Source organism: Pyrus communis, chromosome 14, assembly GCF_041283825.1.
Source record: "Pyrus communis isolate YQ-2024b chromosome 14, ASM4128382v1, whole genome shotgun sequence".
In the NCBI taxonomy this organism is placed as follows: domain Eukaryota; kingdom Viridiplantae; phylum Streptophyta; class Magnoliopsida; order Rosales; family Rosaceae; genus Pyrus; species Pyrus communis.
Window position 1 is genome coordinate 20,022,648 of NC_142578.1, and position 13,378 is coordinate 20,036,025.

At 35.9% G+C, this 13,378-nt stretch overlaps 2 protein-coding genes across 2 annotated transcripts; both read right to left on the reverse strand.

Annotated features, from left to right (window-relative positions):
* Positions 1-1,654: 1,654 nt before the first annotated feature.
* Positions 1,655-7,211, reverse strand: LOC137712090 (ABC transporter G family member 15-like). The gene is made up of 9 exons (XM_068451235.2): positions 6,830-7,211; positions 5,328-5,407; positions 4,669-5,130; positions 4,380-4,505; positions 4,168-4,299; positions 3,244-3,528; positions 2,770-3,042; positions 2,438-2,545; positions 1,655-2,262 (listed from the first exon to the last, which is right to left on the reverse strand). Exons 1-9 carry the CDS (start codon positions 7,077-7,079, stop codon positions 1,903-1,905), a joined length of 2,076 nt encoding a protein of 691 aa, XP_068307336.2. The 5' UTR covers positions 7,080-7,211; the 3' UTR covers positions 1,655-1,902.
* Positions 7,212-9,271: 2,060 nt separating this feature from the next.
* LOC137713485 (short integuments 2, mitochondrial) lies at positions 9,272-12,833 on the reverse strand. The gene is made up of 7 exons (XM_068452785.2): positions 12,313-12,833; positions 12,135-12,212; positions 11,916-12,057; positions 11,727-11,797; positions 11,256-11,352; positions 10,606-10,823; positions 9,272-9,703 (listed from the first exon to the last, which is right to left on the reverse strand). Exons 1-7 carry the CDS (start codon positions 12,592-12,594, stop codon positions 9,452-9,454), a joined length of 1,140 nt encoding a protein of 379 aa, XP_068308886.1. The 5' UTR covers positions 12,595-12,833; the 3' UTR covers positions 9,272-9,451.
* Positions 12,834-13,378: the final 545 nt, after the last annotated feature.

Below are 13,378 nucleotides of genomic sequence, written 5' to 3' on the forward strand. Positions count from 1 at the left end.
ATGAACAATAAATAAGCAGAAAAGGAATAAAAAACATAGTAATTAAATAATAGTTTGGAAAAAAAACCTAGTAAATACGAGGAAAGAAATTATAATTGGTGTACAACATGATGTGACAAGTGATTCATACAATCATTAGCCAATGTGATGAATTTATTAATTGACGTTTCAAGTACACATCATTTACCACATCATATGTGTTGAGTAAAGCAAGTCTGTCTGTCTCTTGATTTAAGGAGTCCATCTCCTTGGTTACTGTACAGTTATCTTTGATTGCTTTTCATTCATATATGAGTCTAACTCACGAAATAGCTTGTCTAGGCATTAATTTCAAGATCTTGCTTGATCCATGTTTCTGTATAAGTCTCTTGTACCTATTTCTCTTTTCCTTAATGAAAACCATTCACACAGAATAAAAGGTTTTACAATATGATAACCAATGTGATACAAAAATGTGATATCTCAACATTTTCCTGCTACAAAACCTTATGATGTAACATACAAATATACAAATTGCTAATTCCAACAGCTTGTCAGCCTCATCCTAATTACACTACATTATGCCGTTGCGTGTTTGTCAAGAAGGGAAAAAACTAATACATACACATACATACATAAATACATACATATATATATATATATATGTATGTATATATATTCCTTCGGAGAGGGTTGGTGCTTCGCACACGACAGTTGATGAAGAGCTAATCTCGCCTAATCCGTCTCTACAAAAAATTTATTCAATATATGTGTGTATATATGTGTTGTGTGTGTGTGTGTGTGTGTATATATTGATGCTAATTTTCAAGCCGGTGTCGAAATAAACGCGGATTTAAATGCAAATTTAGATGAAGATACCGAAATAGGTACAGAATTCGATTGCATACGTAGTTCCCAATTGCAGGTGAACATTTTGATCATACATCCCTTTACCCTAGTAAAATTTAACCCGAAAATACGGTGACAAACATTGTGCATCATCTACAACCCAATCTTTTATATCGCTTAAGCAGCAATGAACCTGCTGCCATGCTCATCACATATCACGATTCTCAACAGATATTACTTTTCTTTTCTTTTCTATATGATCATAAAATCCATAAACTAACCAGGACTAATTCCTTTTCTTTTATATTATGCTCTCCATTATTTCCTAACTTCACAGATAACATATTGGGAAAATTTTCACTTTTCTGTGATCTATTCGCGACATATAACTTACATCTACAAGGTTGTTGGATCTTCATGGCGCTAATTTTGCTATGCTTGTTTGTAGAACTGTATCGGGAGTTAAAATGATGAAGAGCGAGTATAGACAATTTATTCGAGCAAATAAATGAGAAGATTCAAGATTCTTGTTTACCCGATATCCTCATTTTGTGGTTCAATTTTGTTTTTCCCAAACATGCTAGTTCACTGATGGCTTCATTTTACACACTATTTATCATGTATTGATCAACGACTTTGCAGATTACCATACATGCAGAGTTGCCAATGCTTCGTTATGGAATTTGATTTTCCGATCTTGTATTTCCATCATTTTGTAAGCTTAGTAGGGTTTAGCATCGTCTACATTTTCTTTCTTACCGATATACAAAAGTATAAACTCCCCCGAACTCCATCTTTCAAAATTTCAATGCAAAAATGTTCCTTTGGCAAATATTTGTCGTCTTATTTCACGATATCGTCATTTTGATGTTCACATAATAAACAAAAGCAAACAAAAGAAAGAGAAGTGATTCTTGCACTTTTTTTTTCTCCTCATACTCCTTACATTTTGTTGTCGTTTGAATCTTGAGTTGAGTAAATTAAAGGAGAATCAAGAGATTGAAACAAGAGAATGAGTAAAAAAAGAGAAACGGGGTTGAAAGCCACTATCCAAAATAAAACGACACAATCAAACTATGGAAGTGGTGATCCAAGACCCTCTTGAGAAGATAACGAATTTAGGGTTCGGTGTCTCTTGGAATTGGAGACAAATTGCTCCTTCTTCAATGAATCGCTTTTGGGATGGTGTTGGAATGTTGCTTTGGAATAAAGTCTCTGTATACACAATGAGGCTCTTTCTTTGTACTTGAGCACCAAGTAAAAGATGATCCGTACACAAAGTAACAAGCATGCCAAAGCAGCCAAGTCCCACCATTTGGAAACATCAGGGCTTATCCCATACAAGTGAAGGAGTACATCCTCACCTTTCAACTTTGGATCTCCAGCCACCAGAGGGTCAAATTCCAGCCCAATCATGTCATTCTTATACTGACCCTGTAATTAAGATGCATTTGGAAAAGATTTAGGATTTTGTTAAGTTTAGTTGCCCATGCACCCGTGAGCGGTTTCAGATCGTTAATGGGATGCGGGATGTACATGCATGAACTGTTAGGAATCATTCACGTGCACGAGCAACCGTGGCATTTCTGAAAAATTTAATACTTCGTACCTGTATTGACCATGCTGCGTAGCTGAGGTATGACATTGGGTATCGCCAAAAGATTTTTGGAAGGTCAACCAGCCTCCGGAAAAGAAGAGATGGCATCATCATAAATACCTATGTTTACAAAACATGTTAGATGGTTGTACAAGTTACAATGGAATAGTACTAAAGGGATCACGTTGTGCAGTACCAGTAGGTGTGCAACTCGGATAGGAATATCCGATCCAAGAGAAAGTAATTAATATCTTTAGTATTGCGCGTCCGTAAAATGTGATTTCTCTAGCATTATCTAGAACTTGTTATGATTTTATGACTGGGAGAATTGAGGTATGGCTTACAGTTATGCCAGCTGCAGCTCCAATGCCCATCAAGAGGTTTGGAACCACTGCAGCCACAATCAATGCCGTTCCTTCCGTGACAGCAATGCAGCAGAAAAGATTGATGCAAAAATACAAGTAATGGGAGAATCCTGAGTGAAATTTGACCATGTTGTATAGTATTGTTCCAGAAGAGAAAGCCATGGCAACCACGAAGGGGAGCGAGGAGAGGAAGTTGGAAAGCACAAACAAAGCTTCCCCGTAATGCCCACCAAGTCTTTCCTGTCTAAATACCTGCGCATGCACAAGAATTTTAAAAGGACAGGATAAACTTTTACTGAGTAATGCTCTCTTACTAGATTTATGTCGTCAGACAGTAGAACTCACATTATTAACATTCCAAATTCACAGTCTAATTAACATATGACAAATTCGTCTGGCAAGAAAACATGTCACAACTTTTACTAGTTTCGATAAGAATTCATCAGTCACTACCTTTAATTCTTCAATAACAAAGGGTATGCCTCCAATAGACAGGCAAATCATGAGGCCATATATGAAACCGTCACACTTTCCTCTTGCCACAATTGCTTGATTGTTTGTTCCAATGTGGAAGAAGAAAGAGCCAGCACTCACTGCAATTAGTATGTAGAACACACTCCTTAACCAGTAGTACCCAATATCTCTAGACATGTTTATTGAAGATCGACTGATCAATGTGCATAGCTGCTTCCACCATTTGGCACTACTTCCCTTGTTTGATGGTTCTGCAGGTCTTTCCTGCAATGTTAAGAGTGGTTAGACATGGTCAGGAATTAGTAAGTATGAGTGAATAGGTGCAATCTACGTTTTTTCACTTATGACTCAGAAGAGAAATGATTGCACGTGATAGTAATACCAGGTATAAGAAATGTTAAATTCAGATTCTGATGATGTTTATATAAGAATGATGAAGAAAGGAATGATGAAACTACTCAGAAATGTTCAAAGAAATTCGAAGAAGAGAGAGAGAATTTAAAGATCACAGAGAATGTGACTGCAATCTAATTTCATTGAACCAACGTGCTGACTTGTGAGCTCAGTACATGACAAAATATAATAGTTAGAGAGGAGAGAGAGTGATACAATTCAAGTTCTAATCTCAGCCATCGATCCTATACTTTGATGAGATTAAGACACTTGTCACTCACTAAGCCTTATGAGACCTAATAATCCTAATTACGCTTAAACAAATAACTCGGCAATATAAGCTTGAGTTTTACTCAGATTAAAACATAAAAACACTCCTAAAATCAGTTCATCGATTCACACAACAACAAAAAACTGCACGTTCCTACAGTAGTCCAGTAATTAACTTCTATATATTTTCTGAGCAGGGCTGCTATTCTTCTAATTAGTTAGAGTTAAGTGCATGCATACAGTGAGCAAGATTTCTCGGATCCTTTTTCTTGCGTCTGTTGAAAATGCAGACGACTTGTACGCATTGATTAGCTTTCCTTTGATCTCATCTGTTGTCAAGTTCTTTTGGGAAATTAAGGAGTATGTAGATGCCTGCCAAGAAAATAACAAAAAAATCTTAACTTACAATAATTAAACCTCTTTAAAGAAAAAGAAAAAAAGGGTGCACATACACAATTGATTCTTTGAGATAGCATAAGAGCTGCTAGAACTTTGTCAAAGTCTGAACTAATGCATCGAAGGAAGTGGTCTGGAGGATTTTTTTGTGTTGGACAAGGAAATCCGGCGTCAGTAAAGAACTGAAATATAAGAATATTGTAAGAACATTAGCAAGCAAGAATTCTAGAGCCAAGAAATTTGTTCACCAAATCATGCAAATGTCGATCAATATCTTACGAAGGAAACAATAGGGTTCAGAATAAGACCATATTTTGGTTCTCCAAAATAACCAATATTTTTTACCTTTACGGCCATCTTTGCTTCTCCAAAATAAACAGTTTCACCTCCCGCTAAGAGGAGCAGATCATTGAAGAGATTGAAGACATCGATACTAGGTTGGTGAATAGAGCAAATGACTATTCTTCCGTCACAAGCAATGTTTCTCAAAGCCCATATTACAAAGAAAGAAGAACTGCTGTCAAGGCCACTGGTGGGTTCATCAAGCAACAATACATGAGGTTGTGTAAGTATTTCAATACATATGCTGAGTCTCCTCTTTTCTCCATTACTTAAGCCTCTCAAATGCCAATTTCCGATGTTGCTTCCGGCGCAATCTTGAAGCCCCATTTTTGTGATAGTGTTTTCTACCACCTTATTCTTCTCCTCTTTATTCATTTTACACGGGAGCCTTATATGAGCTGAATATGTTAGGGTTTCTCTGACTGTAAGTGATCCCAGGAAAACATCTTCTTGAGTTACATATGACTGAAATATTGCATGCACGATAAAGTTAACACGCATTATTGGTTGTTTAATTCATATAATTATAAGAACAAAATGTGCAGGTCGTGTGTTCATTTGATCTAGTGAAAGTCAGTCTCTATTTTCTTGGAAGATGTCCTAAGTTGACCTCTCGTAGACGACTAAAACAATTTATTAAGTCAACATAATGTTATACTTACAATATCTGTGCAGTTTCTGCTTATTTTGTTCCCATTCAGTACTACATCCCCAGACACTTTGACATTTGCCGGAAGCCTCCCTGATAATATCCAAGGGAAACATCACAGGCATATGAGAATTTTTTTAGAGAATATTGCAATCCGTTCAAACTTCTGGGCATATAATTAATTATCTGCATGGATTAAGAGCAGACCTGACCCGGCTTAAAAGTTGAGTTCGACCCCCAATTAAAAAAGTTGAATCAGCTTAGTGTACTGACAAATTAGGCGAGACCGGATCACCAATGATGATCCACGAAGTTTGATACAATAAAACCTCTTTAAAGTCATAGAAAAAATTGATCTCAACTTGGGACGTGTTATGTATAAGAATAAACTTCATATTGTAATAATTATAATTTTTCTTAGTCCCATCTTAAGGAAACACGCCTCCACATAGTAATAATTATCAATCAATACAAAAACATGCAATATCACAGATGAAAGTTTAAGATAAACTAAAATATTTGTCTAAACTTATTTGGAACAATACTTTAGTTTTTAGAGTTGATGTCACATCTGTGAATTTGCAAGTATATATGTGCAAGAAATAAAATCCTTGTCACCCAAAGAATCCTATTTAGGAAGTACAATATTCATTAAGTGTGCGTCAATAAATAATAATATATTTTTAATGACACCTCAATTAATAATAACCTCTCTAAAATTATAAAATTGATTTGGTTTTTGCTTTGTGTTATATGTACTATATTTGGTGCATTACCAAATCAACCAACAGAGCCTTGTGACAAATGGTGTGCCGCTCTGTGTTCTGAAAACACTGAAAAATCTTGCTAAATAGAGGCTTGTAATGACCTTATTCATGTGATATTTCAATCTAATTTGAGTTACAAAGAAGAACATTTAAACTTGATTGTAAAAATGAGCATATTGCCTTAGTCAACTTGTGTGTATCACAGGTCAGGAAAATTCAAATGATATTTTAGTTTAACTCAAGGTACAAGGAAGAAAAATCAGACTTTGTTCCGGTGACAGCACATTGCCTTAGCTAATTTGTATAGCACATGTTAGAAAAACTGGTAATTATTTTGATAAAAAGGTTTGTTTGTATTATATTTCACTTTGATAAATGAAATTCATAAAAGTGAAATATCAATATGAAACATCATTAGTTTGGATTCCATGCAAAAACATCGATTACTCAAGATTTTTAGATTACTCATGAAGTTCACAACTGGCCATGGTTTAGTATTGTTTTTGTTTAACCTAACTGACTGATGTAGAATAATTTCTTAGTTCTCTTTTTTCTGAAGCAGCAGCTCAAACAAGCATTTTGGTATGCAATAAGACGGGCTGTTTTGAAAGGAAAGACGAGACAAGTCGGACTCTATAACATATGTGCATGCCTAGCCAAATAACATCATTTTTTACGACAAAACAATATTTTCGGATTTTGTCATCGAGAGAGAGAGAGAGAGAGAGAGATGTATGAATATATATACCAGCCAAGGCATCAAGTAAGGTTGATTTTCCAGAGCCAGAAGGACCCATGAGTGCCATCATCCGGTCAGGTTCAGCGTAGCCACTAATCCCATTTAGCAAGTTTCTCGACGTTGCACCATTTTTCAAGTTCGCCGCCGCCGCCGTTATATCTTCCCACACCAAGTACTTTCCTGCACCTGCAGCTGATCCACTATTATTATTCTCTTTCAGCCGCTGATCTCCATAATAATCACTCGACCCCTCTGCCATTTTTACAGTACTGCTCAATGCTCACTGCAAACTCTAGAAATATCCTGCTTACATTTATAAGAGCCTTCGAAATGGGGTCCAGAGTTCTTTAACCCCCTGACCCTTTGTACATTGATGTGTGAAAATGAATTCATTAAAAATATGAAAAAATTCGTTTTTACATCAAATATCATTAAAAATTAATATAAAAAAAAGAAAAATATACATATATTATTTAAATGTTGCATGTCTCACGTTTTTAGATACAGATGTACTAATTAAGCTTACATAACTTGTTCAACCAATTCTTTTTCAATTGATAAAATAACTAACTCATTCAATATTTCTTGTGACAGATTTGATCAACTTTGATTTTGAAAAACTTCTTTCTGTAGAGACAACTATAACTGATATGGTTAACAAAATACTAAAAGCAACTCATGCATTCAGAAAACAACCATGCAACTAGCATTAATTTATATATATATATATATATAATATAATATAATTAAAAAAAATTACAGGTTCTCACCTACTCCAGCTACGCTCAAGATTGGCCTTGCCCTAGCTACACACAAAACACGTTCTCTCTTATTATGAAGGATGGAACATGGGTATGGATCGTATGGTAATACGGTAATATATAGAGCACATTTTCAATTTTATCTTATCCATCTCTTTAATTTACTGAAATAGTTAAGGTTTGTCATAATATTAATAGGCAACAAATATGGAGAGCATTCAAGAAATTACAAGGTTTGATAAGCTTATTATACTTCTTTCATTTAAATGCAAAGGCTAGAATAGTCATGAATTAGGGAAGAGAAACAAAGAAAGGGAATATGAGATTACGGAATTTAAGGTAGAACCCATACTGCTTTCGATTTTTCTATATGATAATAAACACAAAAAAAGTTATAAAATAGAATGGTCTTGATGAGCATATTTTAGTAACCACATGAAAGTTAGAATCAAATTAATTCTACTTCCTATTCTTTTAAAGTAAATATGTCATTTCGAGTCATTTGATAACTATTTCGTTTTCAGTTTTATTTTTATTTTTTTTTAAACTCAGAATTAAAAAACTTATTTGATAATTATTTTCATTTTCAATAAAAATTAATCTAAAAACCAAAAAAATAAAAACTACTTTCTTGAGTTTTGGAAACAAGTTTTCAGTTTTTCAAAAACTAATTTTTTTTTTTTAAACTAAAGCTAAATGCTATCAAATCATCCCCCCATTATGATGACATAAAGACTTAGGGTTTGGGGTTGAGGAGACATGGGTGCTTTCAATACAAAATGAATAGCCCTGTCAATGGTGACAGAAGACTTGGGGCTTGGGGTTGAGGACACATGGGTGCTTTAAATACAAAATGGATAGTCATTTAATACTACGTCGAGTGGTATTCTGCTGTATTTGTAAGTGAGAGATCTCAAATTTAATTCTAGCCAAAAGTGAATTTAAACATATTAGTGCTAACCTATTACGAGGATAGATAGTATCGTTTGTTAAAAAAATAAAAAATTACAAAATGGATAAGCTCTATCAAATTTGGCATTACCAATCATGCATCACTAAAGCATAGAGGACCCATTTCTATATATATATATCCGGAGGCAGAGAATCTGCCTCCTATATATCCATCCGTGTTGCACTGTACACCGTATCCTAACTTAATTGCTCTGTTACTTGTTTCAGGTGGTCCATACCTCATCCATCACCTGTCTGTCTCTCATAAATTAAGTCCAACTGCTCTCTGATCTCAAGTCCCACACCATTTCTAGAGCCCATGTCCTGGGGTACATCATAACTGCTAATCAAGCTGCGACGTGAGCATTCAACGAAAAACCAATTGAAACATGTCCAGAGGACCAGAGGAGTAACCGAGTAAGATCATTCAAGCATTCTGCAATGATTTACTTCCTCAACATGAGATTCATACTCTCAATTTCTCAACATGTGCACACAAAACCAAAAATTCTGTAATTTGAAGTCGAGTTTCAAGAACCCATGTTCAGCTTGGGTTGCAAGAGAGCTGTCAAAAGAAAAGGGAAATGATTTTCGAGGTGAAAAGAAAAGGCAGTAAAAACCATCTAACCAGCAGAGTCAATGCCGGTATGGTCGTGGGACGGTGATTGTCATGGCGATTGCGATTGCAATTGCGCTTTAGAGTGTACACCAAAACCATCCAACCAAACATGAACAAGTCTTGTCAATACAGCGGAATAAAATTGAGAGATCACTGATACAGGTAACTCAGTATAATACATGTTATACTACAGCAGAAAGAAGTCTCTGGGTAAAAAGGGATCACATGTACAAGTGTATCTATCAAGAGTTAAAAAAGAGAAATTAAACTATGAGGGCCGTCATTGTAAAATAAGATGTTTCATGAAGGCGGATTATCATCGGGGACATCATCGAGGATGAAAGTACCCAACTTGCCTGACCTGAATAATGTAAGAAATTTCTTTGATACCATCAAACGCGCTTCAGACCCCTTATTAGGTATCTTTAAGGCCGTTTGCAGTGCTTCAAACTGCTGCTCAATAAGTATCTCCAAGTCGCTCTCATCTTCTGGGTTGCCATTGAATTCTGACAGAGTCGAATACAGTGCACGTTGCACTTCAGTTACCATATCCTGAAAAGCAACATGAACAATACTAGAGTTTTAAAAGACATACAAACATAACAAAATATTAGCTGATCACGCCGGAGATTCTTATCTAAGCTACACTTAATAAGTATCAGCTGCAAACTGATGAGCCACACATGTGAGGAGAAAAACTTAAACGGCTAGTGTAAGAGTATCAGTGCGTTAGTGTCCAAGCTTCTCGTAAGGGCACCTTTCTTGCCCCTTACTTGCCATGACATCATATCAACCATAGGTCCATAGTACATCGTGTACTATGTTATCCCTTCTCTTTTCCATATTCATGATTACCCAACCTATTAGAAGCATTACAATGCAGAGAACACAGGGAAACAAAAAATCTACTTTCTACTAAGAAATCCAAACCCAAGTTGCAAATCACAAATGGCGTCGCACCAAACATCAAGTAACTTCAACTTGTAATAACAGCATCTTGAATTTACCGTACCTTTACAAATGACATGACCAAAAACCAAAAGAAAACAAGTCTCTATTGAGCTAGTATTAGTGGCGACTCCAACAAGTGAAGATTGTATCATACATGAATGTGAGAATCCTTTACCTCAGCACTTTAATCCAGGTAAAACTACCAAACAGAGTATTGTCCTGCACCTCTAATGCCTACTTTTAAACAAATGACAGCAAAACGTTCATGATGTGATGTGAGACACCTTTGCTTTAGTGCTTAATCTACAATGTGGTTTCTCCTAGTCAGTAAACTAGTCCCAGGCTTATTGAAAAAAAAATAAAAAATTATCCCTGCATGTTTCAGAAAGAAAGCATGTTCTTGTGTTAGTGTTCAAATAAAGTGACCAAGCATATTAAGTTTGACATTATCACCATTAAGCATTGTATATAAGGAAAGACAGGACCACAGTAATCTTAGTTACCTCAATGTACAGCACATCGGACTTATTTGGCACCTTCCTTCTATTAGGTTGAAGGTTCTTAAGGCTGTAATCAAATTTTCCCTCGGCTTCATATTGAATCCCTTCCATTCTCCTATTATTTGAGTTCTTCCAGTGAAAAGGTGTCCCTCGTGAATTTAGAACTGCAAGTAAGTATTGGGCAATTCGATCCTCTCCTACCACTGAGTCCTTAATAGATCCTGCATGTTCACTTAACTAATAAGGTTAACTGAGAAGGACAAAAGTAAACAAACTACAACATGCCCCGGGTTCCTAAGAAAATTCTGAGCAAAGTTATTCAACCCAATTCAAGATTAACATGATACCTTCATTCTTATTTCAACACATGGAAGTTGGACCCCCTTCAAAATCTTATATTTAGCTAATCAGAATTTCATTTAACATGGATGTTAACTGCATAAATAGGCGTTTGACCCTATGCTTAGATTATCCAAAGATTTGATCCTCTCTCCATTTGCCAACAGTAAAAAACAACTAAGCTATCAAATTACAAATTCAATTTACAGGATACACCTAAGCCTATTTATGGACTCAGAAACGAAGATGCAAGATGAAACTTTCGAAAGAGAGAATGTTAAGGTGATCGCCAACAAACTTGAGAAAGGACAAACCTGCAAGAGCTAGCTTTAACCCTGTCTCGATGTCAGGGATACTTGGAACCAAAACACCTGGAGTGTCAAGAACATATATGCTAGGCTGATGAGCAATCTGCACATAAGAAATTAAAAAAGAAGTTAGGGAGATGAGAATTTCCATTTTAAGTCAACAAGATAAAGGAAAAAGGAGAAGAAAGAATTACAATAAAAGCATTAAAAGACAAAAGAAACAAAAAAATTAAGAACAACATAGACACTTGATTATTTTGTTTAAAATGAAGAATATCGGAAAGTGTACAGTCGGCCGAGAGACTTGTTATAAGACAGAAGTGGGTATAATTCATTGTCAGACTGTTTTTATTTTGATCAAGAGAGTTTTTTTGTTTCCGAAACACTGATAGAGAAATTATCCATCGGCTAGTCTGCACTTTCAATTTGGTGTAGAATGAATATGAAAAACTAAATCAAGAGCAAAAAGGACTTCACCTTGAATCCAGCAATGTCCTGAGTAACGCCAGGCAATGGACCCACGGTGGCGCGCTTCATCTTCCCCTGAACTATGAAAGAAACCCGACCACTGTCATTCTTCAATGTGGATTGCCTGAACTCCAGGGATATTAATAACTTAAACACATTTCCACCACCAATATAGTATTCACAACAACTACCTCTTACCGGGAAAGCGAGATGATGCAATCCGATGAATATTATTGATTAGAGCTGATTTCCCAACATTAGGAACACCAACCACCATAACAAGCAGAGTAGGTTCCCTCGAAATCGCTTCCTTCAGCTTATACTCCACCAGCTCGAGAAGCTTCGATAACCCAGTGCACATTTAAGGATTTAGAACCCAAAAGAGAAATCAAAATCACAAACCAAAAATCAAAATACCTTGGAAACAGAACTCCTGCTATGTGCATTTATAGGAAGGCAATCTTGCTTGGACGATTCGAAAAACCGAGTCCATTTCTACAACAATCAAACCAATACAAGCACGAAATTCATCAACAATTTGATAATAACAACACAAAAAAGAAAAAAGAAAAAAACGAGTTGATGTTAACATTACTTGCATGATATTGGTATTGGCGAGGTCCTTCTTGTTGAGGACAATGAGGGAGCGTTTGGCGCGGAGTTGGGGCTGGAGGTCTTGGTTGGCAGAGGACAGTGGAATCCGAGCGTCGCGGACCTCGATAACGAAGTCGGCGAGCTTGAGGCGATCGCGGATGGCCCGTGTGGCGGCAGCCATGTGGCCTGGGAACCAATTGATGGCTCCGCCTCCGGTGTTGAAACCCATCTCTCCCAACCCCATCATCCCCTTCTTAACCAACCCTTTTGACCCTAACCCCATTTCTAAATCTCTCTCTGGTTTCTACAAGCCCTGAATTGAGGAACCTTTGCCGAAATGTTGACGGTCTCCGACTCTGGACGGGTTTTAGTGGGAGTTAGGGAGGGTTCATAGGGTTTAAGGTAGGTTTGTTCAAGCCAAAGGTTCATAGGGTTTAAATCGCCGTTTAAAGCTGGGAGATTTTAAATTGGTCCTAATCTTTTAAAGATTTTAAATAACACGTACTTTTAAAATCTCAATCCACACATTTTCTATATTTTTTATTTATTTATTTTAATTCTTTTAATTTGATTTTCGATTTTACCCTACATTACTTTTAATGTCTACAATCTTGAAAAACCCATTAAGTATGGTGACATAAATATGGGTAAATATTTATAGGGAGCTGTAAAGACCTTTTGTGCTCTAGAAGCAAGTAATCTTTTACTCTCGAGTCTAGCTCCATACAGAATCGGTGGTTGCTTTATCAAGTCAGCCATTTCTTCGACCTTAGACTTTTTTCCTCTTAGTCTTAGCAAGATTCTTCAATTTTTTTTTTTTTTTGGGTAATTCGTGGATAAAAGCCTCATTAATCTTTCATTTGGAATTGATTTTGCTGACGAAAAAAATTGGAGGGATTTCTGGTAGATTTGTTTTCTTTCCAGATTTCCTATGAAACAAATAGCATAGCAAATGTTACAAATAGCATCTTTCTTACTTCTTTTCAACAAAATAAAATTGTTGTTAAAGGCAACAAGTAATCCTTTTAAAATACAACATAATAGTTGTGGTTATCACAGTTCATATC

What these genes read in the sequence shown, in the direction of transcription:
- LOC137712090 (XM_068451235.2), bottom strand. Translation starts at nt 7,079, where the DNA reads ATGGCAGAGGGGTCGAGTGATTATTATGGAGATCAGCGGCTGAAAGAG. An exon ending in AAGCAAAGATGGCCGTAAAG is followed by an intron (nt 4,506 to 4,668) that starts GTAAAAAATATT and finishes CTTATATTTCAG; the next exon opens with TTCTTTACTGACGCCGGATT. An exon ending in TCCGAGAAATCTTGCTCACT is followed by an intron (nt 3,529 to 4,167) that starts GTATGCATGCAC and finishes TTAACATTGCAG; the next exon opens with GAAAGACCTGCAGAACCATC.
- LOC137713485 (XM_068452785.2), bottom strand. Translation starts at nt 12,594, where the DNA reads ATGGGGTTAGGGTCAAAAGGGTTGGTTAAGAAGGGGATGATGGGGTTG. An exon ending in GCAGGAGTTCTGTTTCCAAG is followed by an intron (nt 12,058 to 12,134) that starts GTATTTTGATTT and finishes GGGTTATCGAAG; the next exon opens with CTTCTCGAGCTGGTGGAGTA. An exon ending in TGCATCATCTCGCTTTCCCG is followed by an intron (nt 11,798 to 11,915) that starts GTAAGAGGTAGT and finishes TTTCTTTCATAG; the next exon opens with TTCAGGGGAAGATGAAGCGC.